The sequence below is a fragment of the Physeter macrocephalus genome, chromosome 8 (genome assembly GCF_002837175.3).
Source record: "Physeter macrocephalus isolate SW-GA chromosome 8, ASM283717v5, whole genome shotgun sequence".
NCBI lineage: Eukaryota > Metazoa > Chordata > Mammalia > Artiodactyla > Physeteridae > Physeter > Physeter macrocephalus.
In genome coordinates, this window is record NC_041221.1 from 126,162,306 (window position 1) to 126,176,737 (window position 14,432).

The following is a 14,432-nucleotide window of genomic DNA, read 5'->3' on the forward strand; positions in this document are numbered from 1 at the left end:
GCTCCTCCCCACCCCCACCCCCACCCGTGCTCCAGCAGCCTTTCGGAGTCACACAGCACGCCCCCCCTCCCCCCCCCCGGCAGACAAAGGGCCTGGGCAAACTCACCGCCCGGCCTCCTTGCGCTCCGGGAGGCGGCGGCGGCGACTGCGGCGCTGGCGGCGGCGGCTGCGACCGCGGTGGATCGCGCAAGGAGGCGCGCGCGGGGCCGGGAGCGCGGTATGGGGAAGAGCCGCGAGATGCGCCTGACTCACGTCTGCTGCCTCCTCTACCAGCTGGGGGTCCTGTCGAATGGGATCGTTTCAGGTAAGTTCTATCGTGACTTTGGGCTTGCTTTCCACCTTCCCCAGCGGAGACCGGGCACGCACGGGTTGGCAGGGCTGGCGCAGCTGTGCGCCGTTGAGCAGGGCTCCACGGGTAGCAATAAAAACCGGCGTGCGGTTGCGGGTGAGAGGGTCACGCTCCTGACCGAAGCGCACTTCTCGCGGCCTTATTTCAACAACGTGAAATGCTTAGTTTTCCTCTCACGAGAGTAATAAGATTTACAAAGGTACGTTTACAGCACGTGGAGGAAAATTGGGACGTAAAGAAATTGATAGCTCTGCCTTGCTCTGACAGATACTTAAGGAAATCATTTAATTGTGCTGGAGTCTGCACCGGTTTTCTTTTCTACAGCTAAGTGCTGTCACCAAACTTTGCAGCCCCACTCTTCCCCTCTCCCTGCCCCGATAATCATACTTTTATTTTGAAAGTGCTGGGGTCTGTAATCTGATCGCTAGGCTTCACGGGTTGCGAGAGTTTCAGGGGCTAGACGGGTGGTCTCCAGCGCGTTACCCGTGAGCCCTGTGTGCGGAGTGTGTGTCCGGGGACGCTTGTGCTACTGGAATCGCGGCACCTTAAGCCCCGCACTTCTCTGTCTGCCCCGCCCGCAGGGCTGCAGTTCGCCCCCGACCGCGAGGAGTGGGAAGTCGTGTTTCCTGCACTCTGGCGCCAGGAGCCGGTGGACGCGGCCGGCGGCAGCGGGGGCAGCGCGGACCCAGGCTGTGTGCGCGGCGCCACGGGCGGCGGAGTTGCCCGGGCTCAGGCGGCCGGCAGCTCCCGCGAGGTGCGCTCCGTGGCCCCGGCGCCGCCCCGGGAGCCCGCGGAAGGCCGGTCAGAGCCCCGGCCCCGACCCCCGCCGCCGGGGGGCGAAGAGGACGAGGAGCTCGAATCGCAGGAGGTGCCGCGGGGAGCCAGCGGGGCTGCCGCCCTGTCCCCTGGCGCCCCGGCCTCGTGGCAGCCGCTGCCGCCGCCCCCATCTCCGCCTTCGGCGCAGCAAGCAGAGTCGGACGGCGACGAGGTACTGCTTCGGATCCCGGCCTTCTCCCGGGACCTGTACCTGCTGCTCCGGAGAGACGGCCGCTTCCTGGCGCCGCGCTTCGCGGTGGAACAGCGGCCGAGTCCGGGCCCGGGCCCCGGCCCCACGCGGGCAGCAGCCGCCCCGCGCCTTCCGGCGCCACCCGACGCCTCCTGCTTCTACACCGGGGCTGTGCTGCGGCACCCCGGCTCGCTGGCCTCTTTCAGCACCTGCGGAGGTGGCCTGGTAAGCGCCTTTCCTTCCCCAGCTCTCCTCTTCCCCCTGCTACTCCTCCCTCTCCCCCTGACCAGGCTGATTTGCCTGCACCTCATCCCCTTACGAGGTGCGCCCTGACCTTGGCCCTAGTCTGCACCCCCCAGGAGTCTCTACCGTGTACCTCCCATACAACATCTCCAGGGCAGTCAGTGAATCTGAAGGCTAATTGGATGGATTAATAGCCTTCTGCTAGATGGTCATAAGTTTCTTCATAACACTAGGTAAAACTGTCTCCTTGCAACTCTTCCCACTGGTTTTATTTCTGCTTTTCAAAATAAGCCCACCACGTGGTGTCTTTTAGGAGACTGGAAGACAACCAGTCTGTTCACTGCTGAATCTCCTCCCTGTTTGCCCCTCACCCCCAGTTTCTCATCTATTATCTCATAGTTTTTTTCATGTCCCACTTCAAAGTTGTCAGAACAGTCCTCTAGGGAGTTAAGTTCTGACAGCTGTCTGGAATTTAAACACATCCACGCTCACACAGGACACCTGTTCACTGTTCCTGTGAGAAATGAGTGGAGAAGGAGTTAACTCAAAGGCTGCGAGCAGTTGACTAATGGATGACATGAGAATCCAGTCAGTACTTGAACGGTTATGGTTCTATGATTTAACATTTCTTTTCTAAGGTTTACATTTTATTTGGCAAAAGTTTCTTTTCTTTTCTCCACTCCATGGAGGAAAATAGCAGGGACGAGAGCCTGGCTAAGAGGCCTGTTGGAGCTAGAAAGTAAAAGCCATTTGGCCTGTCTGAATAATAGAGATCATCATTCCATTTCCCCCCCCTGTCTTTTGACCCAGGGTTTGGGATAATTGTTGCCTCCTGTAAGTTGACCTTTACTTTGTGGTAAAGTATACATAACATAAAATGTACAATTTTGACCATTTTTATATGTCAGTGGTGTTAAGTACATTCACATTGTTGTGTAGCCATCATCACTGGACTTTACTGTTGGTTTAAGGCAAAACCCACAAAATGTTGTAAACACGCACGTGATTTGTGGCTTCATTTTGATATTCCAAGTGAGCCATTGATGAAATCCACAAGGACTTGTCTGAAAGCAACCTGCTCATTTGGAGAAAAATCCAATAGTAATGGACAGCAGAAAATATCAGCACAATCAAAGGCACCCAGAGCCATGAAATGGAAAAAGATGGTTAAAAATCCAAAGAAAATGAAACTGGAAATTTTAACCTATACCCTTCTGAGATCCCATAGTCAAATGATGTAAAATGCCGCTCAGGGCTGTATTTTACCACATGCTCATAATGATGAATATTCAAATATGGTCATTTTTAGCCATGAGTGAAAAAAAAATGACATGGAAAAATTACATGAAAAGCTTTTAAAAACGTGTTTTGTGGAACTGATATGTGAACACTTCACTGGGGGAAACATTTTGTGGGGATTTCATTGTCCACTGGTTTTTGCCCGGGGATTAAATAATTACATATAGAAAGTTCCTGGTGCGGTAGAAGCAATAGGGGATAAAGCATTTCACTGTGTTGAAATGTGGGCTTTTGGTCAGATTTTCCAAATGAGCTATGCCTTCTCTCCATACTTAAAGGAGCAAAGTTAGAATTATGAGTAGGTTTTTCATATCCTGAATTGGAGTTTGACATACCTCCCTGTTTATCACGTTGGACTTTTACTCACTTTTCCTATTAGCCACATATGTATGTGTTCTGAACTGGGAAGTCTTTGTTGTTGAGGAAAACTGACATTGCTAGCAATACAGTATAGCAGTCAGACTTTGAGTAAAAAGTTAGGCAAATAGCCAAGAAGGGTGGGTTTGTTACTCCAGACTCTGTCATGCCAGCCCTTTCCCTTATGAGGGTGGATTAGGAAAGGGAAAGCATAATTTGTTATCTGAGCTCTGACATTGGCCTGTGCCCTGCTGATTGACAAGTCCCTTTCCTCTCTGGGATCCAGTTTTCATAAGTAAAATGAGAGAATCTGATGGCTTAATTAAAATTGGATGATAGAATGAAAATTTTGTTGTATGCTAAATATATTCTAGAGCCTGCCTTAGGGGCTCACAGATTAAAAGAACATCATATACAAGTAGATACGACACAGGTGGTCATGAAATAGTGGCATAACAGCATGTTAAATCAAATGTTATGCCTGAGGTTAAACCATGCTTGGGGAGTGGGGGAAGGCTTCCCAAGGCAGAGTTTCAGTGGATTTTGAAGCATGGGGAGCCTTTCTCCAGCGAGGAAAGGGCTGGAAGTGTTACAGATAGAAGGAAGAGACTGAGTGGAGATGAGAAAATGCAGAACCTAACAAGGGAATGAAAAAAAAGTTTCTTCTGTCGAGGCCAGAAGGTGCAATAAGGGGAAGTGATCCTAAAGTGTCTGGTGAGATCAGACCTCAAAAGCCTTGTCTGCCTGAGTACGGGCTTTTCTGTTTAACTGTTGATTATGGAAGGATTGCATTCTTGTTTTTCTCTGTTTAAATTCTGTGATCCAGTAATTCTAATGTGAGGCATCATGATGTCTTTATATGAAGGTGCATTCTTTATAAATGCAACTCCTTTAGTTTGCAACAGTTTTTTCTTCTCAGTAAAAGCTTTCTGTCAGTTGCACAGGAAAGAGTAGATTACAAAGTACACCTTCCCTTCCCCTCTCTCAGTAGCAAGTTTTACCCACTTGCGCCTGAACTCCTCAACACCTTTTGAATTATTACACATTTGAAAGGTTCTAAAAGTCTCTATCAAAGGAAATAGATAATCATTTATCAAGTATTGCAAAGCAGTGAACATTTGTTAAGACTGGCCAATTCATTCTCCAGATATCAATCTAACTTGTGCTGTGAAGGGAAAAATGATAGAATGGAGATTTTGGTTACAGGTTCCGGTGCTGCCTCTTCAAAGTACTTAATCTTTCTGGCTCTTATTTCCCTTATTTGTAAAATGTACAAATTGTATTTGTATATCTAGCAGTTAATGTATGAAGTGTTCTTACTATGTTCCCTTATTAGTCTCTAATACTGGAAAATAATTGAGATCTAATGAGCACATAAGTAATATTAAATAATTAAGCATTTATTGAACGACTCCTTTGAGCAAGGCATTTTGTAGGTACAGAGAACACAGAAAGGAGAGGAGAAAACCTTGGTATCTTTCAAGGAGTTCCCAACCTGGCTTGCCGGTCACAGATATAAATAGGGAAATAAAAGTAGGTTGTGTTACGTACAGATGTAGGAATGTCCCAAGTGCTATGATGATACCCTTTTGTTCATCTCTTCATTTCCAGAACATGGTAAGATATCTAGTTTTTAGTAGGCACCCAGTAAAAATCACTAATAAAATATTACTCATATAGTACATTATTCTGTTTTAAATAGTAATCTCTAAAAAAATTAAAGTACAAAAAGCAACAAATTAAATTCCACGAAAGAGTGAAACAATCATGTTTGCTCAAAATTAACACTTTTTTTAAAAAAAGCACACTCAAGCACTGGGCCAAGATAAACTAGATCAGTACATTCCTTGCCTGTGATTCTCTTTAGATTGATGATTACTGGCTATCAGTAATATTTAGATTACTTTTCCAGGATGATAAAGAGTAACTACTAAGACTTACTTAAACTTAGAGTTTTATAAATTTAGAGTTTTATATAGTAGTTACGCTGATTAGCTCTTGATGAAAAATCTGCAGCCTTGTGTAAATTCCGTTTTTTTTGTTTGTTTGTTTTGTTTTTTCAGTTTACTCCCTTATGTGAATCAAAGTATTTGGTACCGTGGGAAGTTTTGAACACTTAAATATTTGGGGGCATCCCTTTTGGACAAGGAACTTTATCAAGTACCAGTATGGAAACAGGAGAGGAGGGTATGAGGACAGGGAAAAGGTAGTACATACCTAGGAGAACTGGAGTAGAAGTGGAATCAACATCCAAATGAAAAAAGATTGCAGATTAACGTCACACATCCAGCTGCTTTTTTCAAGACAAATCTTAGGAATGACAGAAAAGATATTCTAAATAAATCTAAAGCAGTATTCTGAAAGAGTGCCATTAGTACATCAGACATTTTGAGTATCTTCTGAAAGACTGCAAACAGTTTGGATTGGATTAATGGAAAACATATAGACATTAGAGAATATGTGTGAATGGAGGCAGCTATGGCAGAGGTGCTACTGCACTTGCAGAGAAAGAGAGGGCCATGAGCACAAGGGGCCCTTGAATAACAGCACTGTTGGTTTTGTCTGCTGTCCAGTTGTGCCAGGTAACAGAGGCCAAATGTGTGTCCCTAGGTAAGAGCGGAGAGAATAGTGGTAGAGCTTTCCTGGACATGTGGGTGACACCAGAGGATAGAGTCTCCACTCTCAAAAGTTGAGCCATTGGCTTCCTGCATGCATTAGATGGTCCCACTTGTCCCTCCAGATAACCAGAGGAGAGCTGGTCACAACAGATAGGTGAGTAGGAAACCAACAAAAAGAGATGAGCTGACACCTAAGAATATCACACTGTTAAGAAAACAAACCATATAAAACAGAGTCATCAAACTGGTTGATTAAAACCATGAAGCAAAAATCTTACTAGATTAAATAGAATACTTTAACTGAAAAATAAGAGTAGATATATATTCATGGAAAAAAACCAGGACAGCTGCTGTCTGTAAAAAATGATTAGATACAATGGAGCTCACATTATATGATTATTAGAATTAAAAACTCCATAGATGAACTGGTAAGTAAATTTGTGACCTAGAAGGCAAACCCAGAAATTGTCCCAGAATAGAACATAAAGGACAAATGGCTGCAAAATACGAAAGAAAAGTTGTGAGCCATGAATCATAGATCTAGATGGTCCAAATTTCTTTAATGGGAGTTAATTTAAAAAAATAAGTTAAAGGAGAGAGTTTTAAAACTGCATGCAAATGAACCCTAAACATTTGATTCTAATATACGTCACCAAAATATACATTCATTAGCCAAGCTTGGGATGTGAGGCCAGATACTATGCCTTTGAGTGTAGGTCAGATAACTGGTGCTCCAGGTGAGCCTTACTCACCATGCACCAAGACCAATTTCCAATATAGGTTTCTGTGTTTGGAATACAATTTAAAAGACAAATGCGGGGCTTCCCTGGTGGCGCAGTGGTTGAGAGTCCGCCTGTCAATGCAGGAGACACGGGCTCGTGCCCCGGTCCGGGAAGATCCCACGTGCCGCGGAGCGGCTGGGCCCGTGAGCCATGGCCGCTGAGCCTGCGCGTCCGGAGCCTGTGCTCCGCAACGGGTGAGGCCACAACAGTGAGAAGCCCGCGTACCAAAAAAAATAAAAAATAAAAGACAAATGCAAGGCAATTTATGTGTAGAATCCTGGACTTTTAAAACTTTCAAATCTTGTACAGTTGTTTCATCCCAAATAAAATTACAGCACTTTTTTTTTTAGCAACTTAATCTTTCTCAAGTTTTTCCAAAGTTTTCATAGAAACAAAGACATCTTTTGCACTCATATTTCACTTACATTAATATTTAGGTTTGATTAAGTTATGTAATTACAAAATGTTGTGAACATATGTTCAAGCAAATATAGCTGATTCTTGGTGAACATACAGGCTGACTGGTGGAAGTAATTGTGTGCAACAAGACAAGAGAGGGGTCAGCTCAGTGAGCATTGGGCATACTGCATGCCTCAGTGATCATGTTTTCTGGATGGTGTTGAGATTGTTATTAAATTCAGTGATTTGAGATGAATTGGTTGATGGAACCAGTGTTGGTTAGGTAGAGGTTAAAGAGATGTTTTTTTGTATCAGAATCAAATTTGCCCCATAAATAAAGGAAGACACACACCTTCAGACTGAAAGACCAACCACTAAACAGAGACTAGCATAAGGAAAGAGAGACCCAAACCTAGACTCATTGTGGCAGAATATTAGAAAATCAAAGATAAAGAGAAAATCCTACGTGCTTAATAAAGGAAAGATAAAATGAGTGTCTACAATAAAATGGGTGTCAGATTGATATTAGAGATTGAATCAGTATACCAGATGCTAGGGGGTCATGGGTTGATAGCCTCAGATTTCTGATGAAATGTGATTTTGAATCCCAGATTCAGCCAAATTACCATTCAGACCTAAAGGCAGAATAAAATCATTTTCAAAATTACAAGGACTCAGACTTTACCACACAGAACCTCCAAAAAGTTATGCAATGAAAATCTTCCTCCAGCAGCCTTTCCCCAGTTATTGCTCAGTATCCCTTCCTAGAGGTGGCCAGGGTTATTAGTTTCTAGGTGTGAGCTAGAGGTAATTGATGCATAAACAAATGAAATGCATTAAGAGCTTTTAAAAGCCACATTATTTACACACACAGACACACACACACTGATGTGTGAGATTATCACATATGAGTGCATAAAGAGAATCCCCTTTCTGTTTTGGTACTTCCATTTTATCTGATTGCAAAAATGTGGCATAATTTCCTTAATCAGTTTGGTGTGGATGTACGTTTAATAGATTCCAGTATTTTCCTGTTATGAACAGTGCTAAATGAATAAGACTCTGTAAATATGTCATTTTGCCTATGTCATGCCCTTGTCAAAGGGCCAAATGTATTGGTAATTTGGGGGCAATATTGCCTGATTGTACCCCATGGAGGTATGCCACTTTACACTCTCAGGTCAGCAGAGAAACAGAGTACGCCTTTCAGCTATGCTGTCACCAATATAGGTATTATTAAAAATTTTGATCTTTGTAAAATCTAATGGGCAAGAAATGTTATCTCAAAGTAGTTTTAATTTACATTTTTTGATATTAATGGTGAGACTGACCATCTTTTCATATTTTTATTCTCATTTCCTTTCCTGTAAACTTTCTGTTCATTTCTTCTACTCATTTTTCTATTAGGTGTTTGGTCTTTTTCATTTCTAATTCCAGTGCTCTTTTTCTATGAGTATATTATTTATTTATTTTTTGGCTGCGTTGGGTGTTTGTTGCTGCGCGCAGGCTTTCTCTAGTTGCGGTGACCGGGGGCTACTCTTCATTGCGGTGCGCGGGCTTCTCATTGCGGTGGCTTCTCTTGTTGCGGAGCACGGGCTCTAGGCGCACGGGCTTCAGTAGTTGTGGCTCAAGAGCTCTAGAGTGCAGGCTCAGTAGTTGTGGTGCACGGGCTTAGTTGCTCCACGGCATGTGGGATCTTCTCGGACCAGGGCTTGAACCCGTGTCCCTTGCATTGGCAGGCAGATTCTTAACCACTGCGCCACCAGGGAAGTCCCTTTCTATGAGTATTTTAAAAAGATAAATGTTAATAACAAAATAATACAAGCTGAGTATAGAGAGTTTAGAAAATACATAAAATAAGTCATCTGTAATCTTAACATCCATAGATAAGCACTGCTAACATTCTTGTGGATATGCTGTAAAGGAAATATAAATATTGAATAAACATTCACAATTTTTTCAAATGTATTAGGAAACTAGGGAAAAATTTTTCTCAATCATCACTTTTGGTTCATAGATTGGCACAGATTGTGCAGATTAATAATATCTGGTGGGCACGCTTGGGGAACACTTAACCTTATACATTGTAGGGGAGTAAATTGAGTAGAGCCTCTTGGGTGGTATGTATTTAAATTTTAAACATCCTTACTTTTCAGCAATTCTGCTTGTAGGTATCAATATTAGAGGAATATTCACATAAGAGCAAAATATTTATATATAAGCCTATTCATCGCAGCATTGTTTTCAAGAGCAGAGCACTCTAAAAATTCATCAGTAGTGGGCTAGTTACATCTATATACTGTGCCGAATACCCAGAGAACAAAAAGGTAAATAGTTCTTGCTTCGAGGTCCTTACAGTTTTTAAGGAAACTTCTCTTTGCCTCAACTTGTCCTACCTGTCTTTTTCACGGTTCGATTTAGTTAAGTGTTCAGTGTTTCCTTATCAACTTTAAATGCACATCTCCTTAAAACATCCATGGTTTTCCTGTTTAAAAGTTAGAACGGCATGGATGATTATGTTCCCGCTGACAGTGACACATGGAAGAAGTTTCTGTACTTAGAGTGGCCAATATGCAGATACTCCAGTCTTTTTTTAAGGAAGTGATATAGTGAATTCTAGTAAAAAGAATCATCATGCTGATGGAAAAAGTGATATTATACATTAAAAGTTAATAACCCCTTTAATCATGTATTAATCTATGTCTTAGTGTCCTGAGAGACTTCAGGCATGGACCAATTTTATGAGAAGAAATTTTGTTTATTTAATATTTATTTGATAATATTTAATATTAATATATACTTTTTTGAAGTTTATTAGGTGAATCATAAAAATAGTATACCTTTTTTAAACTCAGGAAATTCTGTATAGCAGTCTTAAAACATTTTTTATGCAGCACTAAAACAGAGCACATTTTTATTGAGTTCATGCACAATTGAATGTTTCTGCTTAATTACAATTACATTTTTACCTAGATGGTTTTATGGCTTTGTGTTTGCAAAATAAAGAATAATCAGAGGAGTTCCAGGTTCCTGGTAGATGGGAAGTGTATTGAGTTAGGGAAGTAATCGACGTATTTTAAAGCACCGAGAGAACCAGTAGTCACCCTTGGATTATGATTTGGTGGCGGGGGTTGAGGTGGGTGGGGGGTGTTCCTGAAGGGGAATTTTAAGGTTCCCACAGCCAAGTGAGGACCATAATTTGATGCAGAGTGCACTTAGGGTGCAGCCATAGTGAGCACATCATCTTGTCTCCGTCTCATCTTTATTCTAATGCTAAGCCCTAGACTGAGAGAAGTGAGAAAATGGGAATTCAGCCATTTCAATGCTACCCAGATATTCGTACAGAATTATTGCATGGTGGTGTTAAGAAGGCCCTTGGGGCTTAGATAGTTAGTACTTGCCTTTTCCATCTGATTTCATTTCATAATTAACATCCATATATTTGCAATACATTATTAACTGTTTAGGGTTTAATGCAGATGATCAGGGAATGGAGCTGATGAGCCAGTTTCAGCATTATTTAAACAGCTCCTGCCTTCGTATTGCTTTCCAATTAAAATGATCAGACCTAAACATTTTTTTTTCCTTCACAAGCATATGAAGCTGTTTCGCCCCAGATTTTTCCTCTTCCCTCTGCCTGGCTTCACCTAAAATATATGACCACTTTCTGCAGTGAACCCACACCATCGGCTTTTGGATCATGCTTCTTGATGCCCTGTTTTTTAAAGTCTGGTGTGCAAACACCTGTATCAAAATCACGGCAGTGGGGGTGAGGTAGTAGAAGCTGGGAATTCTCCATTTAAAATGAGAATCCCAGATGGAGCCTCAAAACTAAGAAGTGTATTTTAAAACAATCCAAGGTAATTCCTGTGCAGGCTCAGATTTGAGGACAGCCACTCTAGTGGCTCCGAAAACTCCAGAGCTCAGGATCTTTAAGGACTGGATTTGCATCCATCAAACTTCATATCCTATGTGTCTTGAATGAATTTTAATACTGTCTTTCAGCTCCAACTATACTAAACTTGGATACCTCCTGTCCTTACCTTTAACATCTTTCCAGGAACCCACTCAGATGCCATTGAGCTAGAAAGGATTTTATGAATTTCAATTATTCAACAGGCTATACATGTGAACTAGTTGGGAGATGATATAATGGGACCTTAATGCCAGTATGAATGTTTTCCTACTCTTTAGGTGAAAAAGTATACAAAAGTCGAAACGTGCTTCCCATTCTAGAATTTGGAAGTAAATAGAGATGAATTATTTCAAATTGTCATCAACAGTTTTATGGGTAATATAGCAGGAGACATACTCCAGCTGTTTCATGATAGTTACTATAGTAAAATAAAATTTATCAGAAATAAAGGAAGAAACATACCTTCAGATTGTAAAGGGCCTACCATACCACCAAGTTTAGATATGGCTAAGTGAAGACTGAGGCACATTGTAGAGGCATATTAGAAAATAAGTGAGAAAATTAGAAACTCTTTGTGAGAGATTATCTACACTGGAATGGCAGAGCAGTGTGGTCAGGTTAAGAGGACTTTGGAGATGCATGAGAATTAAATGGTGAGCTATCTCAAATGGCAGAAATAACCTAACAAGGCTTATCTACTCATTCATATTGCAAGAATTTAGATGTAAAGAGTCCTGTAAAACTCATTAGGGTTAACAGTCAAGAAACATTAACATGCTAAAGAGGAGTGGCCAGGCAGATAATTATATCAGCTAATCTGATTAGTGCAAATTGTCTATCTCCATTATAATTTGGATTTGAATGCACATAATAGCAACTAAAATGTGATAGGTACATTTCCATTATAAAAGTATTACCAGCAAATATTTTAGTGTGCCCAGTTCATAGATAGGCAGTGCATTTATTGACAAAGGAACTTATGTATAGATAGCATAGGGTCTTCACAGTGTTGTCTGGTTGTATGCTTACGGATAAATAGAACTTCAGCAGTTTATTACAACAAAATAGAAAGTCTGAGTAATTTATTGTGGAAATAACAATTATGTATACACATACTTAGCAAAGTATGAGTAACTCATTGTGGAAATATCTGTCTTTTAAAATTTAAGTGCTCCATTTTGTTTACTAACGTGGATAATTCCTGTGTCTCTGTAGATCTCCAGTTAGAATTTTGTCACTTCAAAATAGATGGTTCTAATTAGTAACGTTTTAAAAGGCATTGAACTGGTATTTTACGATGAAAGTTCCTATGTAGAAATTTTTCGAAGTAGAACCTAATTATTTCTCATTAGTAAGATAGATTCAAGAATATGTCACGCTGATTTTTCTAGGGTAAATCATTATTTAAAATGTGACAAATTGAAAAGGATACTGTGAATGATTTTTTCCCCTAATGTCTTTTTTTCTGGTATGATTTACATACCTTAAATTCACCCCAGTGTGCAATTCGATGATTTTTAGTACATTTACAGAACGGTGCAACCATCACCACAATTCAGTTTTAGAACATTTCCATCACCCCAAAGGGGTCCCTCACATCCATTTGCAATCATTCTGTTCCTACCCCCAGTCCCAGGCAACCATTCATCAACTTTCTCTTTTTATAGATTTACCTTTACATTTCATGTAAATGAAATCATATAAAATTTGGTCTTGGCGCTTCCCTGGTGGTGCAGTTGAGAGTCCGCCTGCCGATGCAGGGGACATGGGTTCGTGCCCCGGTCCGGGAAGATCCCACATGCCGCAGAGCGGCTGGGCCCGTGAGCCATGGCCGCTGAGCCTGTGCGTCAGGAGCCTGTGCTCAGCAACGGGAGAGGCCACAACAGTGAGAGGCCCGCGTACCGAGAAAAAAAAAAAAAAAAAAAAAAAAAATTGGTCTTTTGTGTCTGGCGTCTTACACTTAGCATAATGTTTTTGAGTTTTGTCCATGCGGTAGCATGTATCAATAGTACATTCTTTTTCTTGCTGAATAATAAGTCATTGTTTATTCATCCATCAGTTGATGGTCATTTGGATTGTTTCCACTTTTTTGCTGTTATGAATAATGCTAATATAAACATTTGTGTATAAGTCATTGTGTAGATATATATTTTTATTCCTCTTGGGTAGATACCTAGGAGTGGAATTGCTAGGTGATATGGTAAATTTGTTTAATATTTTAAGAAACTGCCAAATTCTTTTACAAAGTACTGCACCAATTTACGTTCCCACCAGCAATTTATTAGGATTCCAGTTTCTCAACATCCTCATCAACGCTTGTTATTGTCTCTTTTTGATTAAAACTATTTTTGTGGCTGTGCTGCAATATTTCATTGTGGTTTGAATTTGCATTTCTTAATGACTATGTTGAGCATCTTTTCATGTCCCTTTTTATAGCCATTCATATATCATCTTTGGTGACATGTCTATTCAAATCTTTTGCCTATTTTAAATTAGGTTTTTTGTCTTTCTGCTACTTAGTTTTAAGAGTTCTTTGTATATTCTGGGTGTAAATACTTTGTCAGACATAGGATTTGCTAATGTTTTCTTCTAGTCTGGAGGTTTCTGTTCCTTTTCCTGATGGTATCTTTCAAAGACAATTTTTATAGATTTTGAAAAAATCCAATTTATTTTTTCCTTTTATGGAATGTGATTTTGATGTTGGAACTAAGAAGAACTCTGTGTCTAACTCAAAGTTACATAGACTTCCTCTTATGTTTTCTTCCATAATTTTGGTTATTACATTTAGGTCTGTGATGTATTTTGAGTTAGTTTTTTGTGTATGGTGTGAAATGAGGGTTTGAATTAATCTCTTTGCATATGTATATGCAATTTTCTCTCAGCCCCTTTGCTGAAAAGACCATCCTTTCCTAATGAAATGCCATGGAACTTTTGTCAAACGTCAACCATAAATATGAGTTTACTTTTGTACTATTAATGCTGTTTTTAAAATCTATATGTTTATTCTTATGTCAGTACCATACTGTCTTGATTTAGGAGGCTTTATAATATATTTTTTATTATTTATTTATTTATTTAATTTTTTTTAACATCTTTATTGGAGTGTAACTGTTTTACAATGCTGTGTTAGTTTCTGCTTTACAACAAAGTGAATCAGTTATACATATACATATGTTCCCATATCGCTTCCCTCTTGCGTCACCCTCCCTCCCATCCCTCTAGGTGGTCACAAAGCACAGAGGTGATCTCCTGTGCTATGCGGCAGCTTCCCACTAGCTATCTAATTTAAATTTGGTAGTGTATATATGTCCATGCCACTCTCTCACTTTGTCACAGCTTACCCTTCCCCCTCCCCATATCCTCAAGTCCACGCTCTAGTAGGTCTGTGTTTTATTCCCGTCCTACCCCTAGTCTCTTCATGACTTTTTTTTTTCTTAGATTCCATATATATGTTTTAGCATAC

At 41.0% G+C, this 14,432-nt stretch overlaps 1 protein-coding gene across 1 annotated transcript in view; it reads left to right on the plus strand.

Moving 5' to 3' along the window:
- Nucleotides 1–219: 219 nt before the first annotated feature.
- ADAMTS19 (ADAM metallopeptidase with thrombospondin type 1 motif 19) overlaps nt 220–14,432 on the plus strand; it is a 307,854-nt gene continuing 293,641 nt past the window's right edge. Inside the window, exons 1-2 of the mRNA XM_024123327.2 lie at nt 220–304; nt 931–1,580. Coding sequence (XP_023979095.1) covers nt 220–304; nt 931–1,580 — 735 coding nt within the window. The remainder of the gene's footprint in view (nt 305–930; nt 1,581–14,432) is intronic.